We start from the raw sequence: 7,500 nt of genomic DNA, 5'->3' as shown, positions 1-7,500 counted from the left end.
CATGCTAATAACACAACAATGTCTTAGCAACCACATAACAACATGTTAATAACACAACAATGCCTTAGCAACCACATACTGTAGCAACATGCTAATAACACAACAATGCCTTAGCAACCACATACTGTAGCAACATGCTAATAACACAACAATGTCTTAGCAACCACATAACAACATACCAACAACCACCCAGAATGTCTTAACAACCACATTGCAACATGCCAACAACCACCCAGAATGTCTTAGCAACCACATAGCAACATGCCAAAAACCACCCAGAATGTCTTAACAACCACATACCAACATGCCAACAACCACCCAGAATGTCTTAACAACCACATTGCAACATACCAACAACCACCCAGAATGTCTTAACAACCACATAACAACATGCCAACAACCACCCAGAATGTCTTAGCAACCACATAACAACATGCCAACAACCACCCAGAATGTCTTAACAACCACATAAGAACATGCCAACAACCACCCAGAATGTCTTAGCAACCACATAACAACATGCCAACAACCACCCAGAATGTCTTAACAACCACATAACAACATGCCAACAACCACCCAGAATGTCTTTACAACCACATAACAACATGCTAATAACACAACAATGCCTTAGCAATCACATACTGTAGCAACATGCTAAAAACCACCCATAATGTCTTAGCAACCACATAGCAACATGCCAAAAACCACCCAGAATGTCTTAACAACCACATAACAACATGCCAACAACCACCCAGAATGTCTTAACAACCACATAGCAACATGCTAACAACCACCCAGAATGTCTTAACAACCACATAACAACATGCCAACAACCACCCAGAATGTCTTTACAACCACATAACAACATGCTAATAACACAACAATGCCTTAGCAATCACATACTGTAGCAACATGCTAAAAACCACCCATAATGTCTTAGCAACCACATAGCAACATGCCAAAAACCACCCAGAATGTCTTAACAACCACATAACAACATGCCAACAACCACCCAGAATGTCTTAACAACCACATAGCAACATGCTAATAACCGCCCAGAATGTCTTAGCAACCACATAACAATATGCTAAAAAAACACCCAGATTGTCTTAGCAACCACATAACAACATGCTAATAACACAAAATGCCTTAGCAACCACATACTGTAGCAACATGCTAATAACACAACAATGTCTTAGCAACCACATAACAACATGTTAATAACACAACAATGCCTTAGCAACCACATACTGTAGCAACATGCTAATAACACAACAATGCCTTAGCAACCACATACTGTAGCAACATGCTAATAACACAACAATGTCTTAGCAACCACATAGCAAAATGCTAACAACCACATAGCAACATTTAATAACCACCCGAATGTCTTAGCAACCACATACCAACATGCTAACAACCACCAGAATGTCTTAGCAACCACATAGCAACATGCTAACAACCACATAGCAACATTTAATAACCACCGGAATGTCTTAGCAACCACATAGCAACATGCTAACAACCACATAGCAACATTTAATAACCACCCGAATGTCTTAGCAACCACATAGTAACATGCTAGCAACCACCCAGAATGTCTTAGCAACCACATAACAACATGCTAACAACCATTATTTGGAACAAGACATGAGGGGAATGTTGATGCTTCACTCCAGCTTATCAAAAGTCCCATCTGGGTTTGTTTTGTGCTAAAAAATCCCGGTTAAGAGGTCCTTTCTCCATCAGTGTTCAGCACTCACACATAGCTGAACAAAATGTCAGACTCTATTGTGAAAATTGGTAAATGCGTTGATCTCAGTATTAGAAAAAGGAACACGTTTTCCATCATAGTTTGTGCGCATGTCTTATCGAATTAAACTCAAGCAAGCGTATAAGAATTGTTTGCACATTTTGGAGATTTTACTCGCATCTTGCATGAGCTTCCATTCAGCATTTATTCGATACCCCACACAGTGCTACCATATGACTTTGAAAGACTCAGTTTAAGTCATTTTTTTAAAGAGCAAAACATCAATTGCTTAATTAGGTATAGATTGTCAGCTACAGTATTCGTTTTGTAAAAGATTGCATCCTGAACGCATTTTAAGATGTGAGTGCCAGCTGTCGAACAGGATCATGTATACAGATGGAATGTCTATTGACTCACGAGAGACAAAAGCAACAAGCAGCTGCTCTCAAACAGGTTCTTTAATGAATCTATGAGCAATTACATCACGATGACACAACAACACGAACGAGAAACAAACCCATGTCAGCTCTCGCAATTCACCGACGTGAAGCTGCAGCGACACGGCACATAATGTCTTCACAAGTCATTCAACGGGATTAAGAGTGACACTGTGTTCTAACAGAGACAATCGAATGTGAAACTAATGAGATTTCTAGATTGCAGGTCTACACTGTTAATTCATTCTCTCAAGCAACTTCACGGGGTGCTTCATCCGGAGATGCTTTCTTTTCTCCCCAATTTGGAAAGGCCAATTCTCGATGTGCTTCAAGTCCTCGTAGTGGCGCAGTGACTCGCCTCTATCTAAGTTGCCTCCGCATCTGAGACCGTCAATCTGCGCATCTTATCATGTGGCTTGCTGAGCGCGTTACCGTGGAGACGTAGCGCGTGTGGAGGCTTCACGCTATTCTCCGCGGCATCCGCGCACAACTCACCACACGCCCCACCGAGAGCAAGAACCACATTATAGCGACCACGAGGAGGTTACCCCATGTGACTCTACCCTCCCTAGCAACCGGGCCAATTTGGTTACCCCATGTGACTCTACCCTCCCTAGCAACCGGGCCAATTTGGTTACCCCATGTGACTCTACCCTCCCTAGCAACCGGGCCAATTTGGTTACCCCATGTAACTCTACCCTCCCTAGCAACCGGGCCAATTTGGTTACCCCATGTAACTCTACCCTCCCTAGCAACCGGCCCAATTTGGTTACCCCATGTGACTCTACCCTCCCTAGCAACCGGGCCAATTTGGTTACCCCATGTGACTCTACCCTCCCTAGCAACCGGGCCAATTTGGTTACCCCATGTAACTCTACCCTCCCTAGCAACCGCCCAATTTGGTTACCCCATGTGACTCTACCCTCCCTAGCAACCGGGCCAATTTGGTTACCCCATGTGACTCTACCCTCCCTAGCAACCGGGCCAATTTGGTTACCCCATGTGACTCTACCCTCCCTAGCAACCGGCCCAATTTGGTTACCCCATGTGACTCTACCCTCCCTAGCAACCGGCCCAATTTGATTACCCCATGTGACTCTACCCTCCCTAGCAACCGGGCCAATTTGACTCTACCCTCCCTAGCAACCGGGCCAATTTGGTTGCTAAGGAGACCTGACTGGAGTCACTTAGCACGACCTGGATTCGATCTCGCGACTCCAGGTGTGATACTCCGCGTCAATACTCGCTGAGATACACAAGCCTGTTTGCTGGATCACTGGTTTCACTATCGGCTCCATTTAATCCATTTTAAAACAACTAAAAGTTAAGTTCAAGCAACTCAAACTATTCAAGCGACACTTTAACAAGTCAAACTATATTAAAACTCCCATTCTGTTATAAAACTCTTTAAAAAGCATCTATATCCCTAAAGATTTCTATAGTACTTTAAATGTGCACTGAAATGCCTAAAACAGTCGAAACTATAGTTGCATGGCGTTATTTAAAGAGAAGTCTGGGGTAGCATGTAAATACCATAGTAAATGAACTCGGAATAGTCCAGAAGTACCATGGCATTGTCATCAGAAACCAACATACCATGGTTCCGCTACAGTATATGTTTCTTTAGCAATAATAGGCAACAAAAATGCACGTCCTGAGCTTACCTTTATACACAGGTAATTCTCACAGCTGCGTGACTTGGCTCGAGAGTGCATAGTGCTCCGTGTTCCCGTTCAAGGCTCAAAGGGATTCAAAAAAAGAGGCATAAATAAACAAATAAATAAATAGGTTTAGTTAATACATCCAGTCCACAGCTCGCAGTGCTCATTTGGGCGACACGCAGCGCTGCAGGTCTGCTGTGTCCATGACTACACCATCCGGTGTCTCTCTGCCTCTGTGGGACGTTTCAGCTCGGATTCGGACCTCCTCCCAGTGTCATTCCCTCAAGCCTCTCCCAGCTGGATAATGCATACTGATGCAACTTCCTTAAGCACTGAGAAAACACACAATCTGAGCTACAACACCCCCGTCTCCACAACTGCCCCGTGGGAGAACTAACCTTTACTACCCCACCCCACCCCATCTCACCCCGCACTGCTCAAAGCACCCCCGCTCTCACTCCCTCTCTTTGTCCGGACAAAGCAAATGGACTAGGGTTTCAGCCTATGCTGTCGCTTTTGTAAAAGAAGGAGGGAAAAAAGGGAAAGAAGACATCAGCATGCCATTGGCAATTCAGGTCACTCAACTACAATAGTGTTCCTTTAAATCTGGTCAGGGAAACTGTTAATCCCTAAACTAGACCTTTGTAGCTTCCAGTTAGGAAAGTAGACTGTAAAAGAAGTTTGCAAATAAATCTTAAACATTCAGGTATTTTTAAACATACTTTTAATCTCATATAGACCCCTAAAACACAATAAAACTCGATGCATAATAATTACAAAAAGGAATAAATTGCAAACAGCAACGTGCCGTTTAATACAGTTTTGGATGGGCTTTATAATGCCCCGTGTAAACTTTAAAAACATCAAAACTCATTTGCACGTTGATTTGCATGTACTGCATCGCCACTGAAAACCCTGCGTCAAAACCATCCGAAATAAGTTCATTAAATCCCTAAACTACGACAAACACTTACTGGACATCATCGGTTAATGTCTAGATAGGAAAAAACAGCCTCAAACCTGACTTTGGGTTATTTGCATGTTGCATTGCGTTCATATAAAGCTCCAAAAAAGTTTAAAAGTTTGTGAACGCCCTCAAATTTCTCTCTTGATTATTTGCATGTTGCATTACATGCAATGCATTCACTCTATGTTTTCTATAAAGTTAATTAAATGAACTAATAAGGAGTACAAACATCCTCAAATTTACACAGACGCATTGCGTGCATCGTATAACATCTGCATTGCAAACAGCATCAAATCTCTCTCTTGAATATTTGCATGTTGCATCACATGCACCGCGTCAGACTGAACGCAAGGACAATGTTGCTCTAAATCTTGTCACTTAAACAGCGAAGAAACCAAACTGACTGACACTACCTACACATTTACCTACAAGTAAAAAAAAAAAATATTTGAAGAAATAAAAAGCACACAAAAGCCTCAAATTCATCATTTAGAATATCTGCACTGCATGCAGCACACCTGCGCCAGGTGCATGGAAAAATGAACATGTTCACACACTGCTATGGAATGTGTGTATAAACATGTCAGACACGTCCATTACCACCTAAAGATCTTCCTCAACCTAAAGATTGGGAAAACAGGAACGCCTGTGAGGAGAGAGATTGTGTTAACATGGACAAGATCCCGTTCATTAATAGTATGTAAACAGAGCAGCTAGTGCACTATGGGTAATTATGTGAGGTTATATATATTGTTTTGTGTTATGAGGGACAATATGAATCTAAATGACCTGTATTAATAATTTTAAAGGAATAGTTCACCCAAAACGGATAATTCTGTCAATATTAACTCACCCTCATGTCGTTCCAAACTGTTAGCTGTAATTTTAAAGAAGTCATGTTATTCTTAACGACAGCTCATAGTGACCATAAGGGCTGGATTATATCTGTCAGCCTATTGACAATAATCGATTGATATCTCCATAATTATGTATTTGCTATGAAACAGCTTAAAAGAGTTTTTAATCTGTCAGAGGAAGCATCATTTCAGCCAAACAGCTATTGTGGCCAAGTAAACATCCAGCTACATAAATAATGAAGATATATTTTCCACAATTTCTCTCTAAATGACCGTAAAGGAAATATTATTATTTAATTAATAAAATATTTATGCAACAATATACAGCAATACATAGTATTAAAAGCATAATTTAATTACTAAAATATTTTTACCTCATTTATTTTTGGATATATATATATATTGTTTTATTTTTTTATAGGTTGTGCAAAAACAAAAAAGTTTTTTTTTATTTATAAAATTTTTATGCAACAATATACATCAATATTTTTACTAAAATTATTTACGGTTATATATATATATTTATTTATGTATGTATTTTTATAGGGTGTACAAAAACTATAACTTAACTCTTATTTTTTTTTTTTTTTTTTTACGCCAAGTTTAATATTATTATAATAATAATGAATAATAATTGTGGGACCCAGTTATATATATTTATTTATTTATTTTAATTTTAAATATTTTATAGGGTGTGCAAAAACTATAACTTATCTCTTTTTTTATTAATTACATTTTTGTGCAACAATATACAGCAATACATAGTATTAAAAGCATAATTTAATTACTAAAATATTTTTACCTCATTTATTTTTGGATATATATATATATTGTTTTATTTTTTATAGGTTGTGCAAAAACAAAAAAGTTTTTTTTATTTATAAAATTTTTATGCAACAATATACATCAATATTTTTACTAAAATTATTTACGGTTATATATATATATTTATTTATGTATGTATTTTTATAGGGTGTACAAAAACTATAACTTAACTCTTATTTTTTTTTTTTTTTACGTCAAGTTTAATATTATTATAATAATAATGAATAATAATTGTGGAACCCAGTTATATATATTTATTTATTTATTTTAATTTTAAATATTTTATAGGGTGTGCAAAAACTATAACTTATCTCTTTTTTTATTAATTACATTTTTGTGCAACAATATACAACAATACATAGTATTAAAAGCATAATTTAATTACTAAAATATTTTTACTACATTGAATTTTATTTATATATATATATATATATATATATATATATATATATATATATATATATATATATATATATTTATTTATTTATTTATTTATTTATTTAAGTAATATCACATGAGTAAGAGTGCGATATGACCCTATATCAGCACTGCTGTGATTCGGCCGCAGGTCGAGTGTCGCAGGTAATCACAGCAGTGCTGATATAGGGTCATATCGCACGATTGTGAGTGTCTGAGAGCGCCAAAAACACTGTCATGAGCCCAGCGTGTGCACAGAACACGGATTAATTGAATTGAGAGAATATAAATGTACATTTTTGTCTGTTCCTTACACAAAATCTTTAGCATAAGTGTGACGCTCCTGTTGTACCCGCTCCGATCGGGACTCAACCTGCATCTCTGGCGTGGGAGTCGGGTTAGCTCACAAGGAGGCTAACGGGTACAGACACTAGCGTCAGTCGCTAGTGCACCTCTTGAGGTCAGGAGAGTGAGGTTTATACTCATTGCACAGCTATCTATCAGCTGACCACCTTTACACTCACCCCCCTAAACCTCACTCCCATCCGGGTCACGGCACCATTGTAACCGGCCCTGGTCGCCC

At 38.6% G+C, this 7,500-nt stretch overlaps 1 protein-coding gene across 1 annotated transcript in view; it reads right to left on the bottom strand.

Annotated features, from left to right (window-relative positions):
• Positions 1-4,201, bottom strand: part of LOC127657849 (pleckstrin homology domain-containing family G member 4B-like) — a 61,489-nt gene extending 57,288 nt beyond the window's left edge. Inside the window, 1 exon segment of the mRNA XM_052146793.1 lies at positions 3,855-4,201. Coding sequence (XP_052002753.1) covers positions 3,855-3,905 — 51 coding nt within the window. The 5' untranslated portion in view covers positions 3,906-4,201.
• Between the last annotated feature and the right edge of the window lie 3,299 nt (positions 4,202-7,500).

This window comes from Xyrauchen texanus, chromosome 17, assembly GCF_025860055.1.
Source record: "Xyrauchen texanus isolate HMW12.3.18 chromosome 17, RBS_HiC_50CHRs, whole genome shotgun sequence".
NCBI classification, from domain to species: domain Eukaryota; kingdom Metazoa; phylum Chordata; class Actinopteri; order Cypriniformes; family Catostomidae; genus Xyrauchen; species Xyrauchen texanus.
Note: the sequence above shows the minus strand (reverse complement) of the source record. Positions and strands in the feature narration are given on the sequence as shown.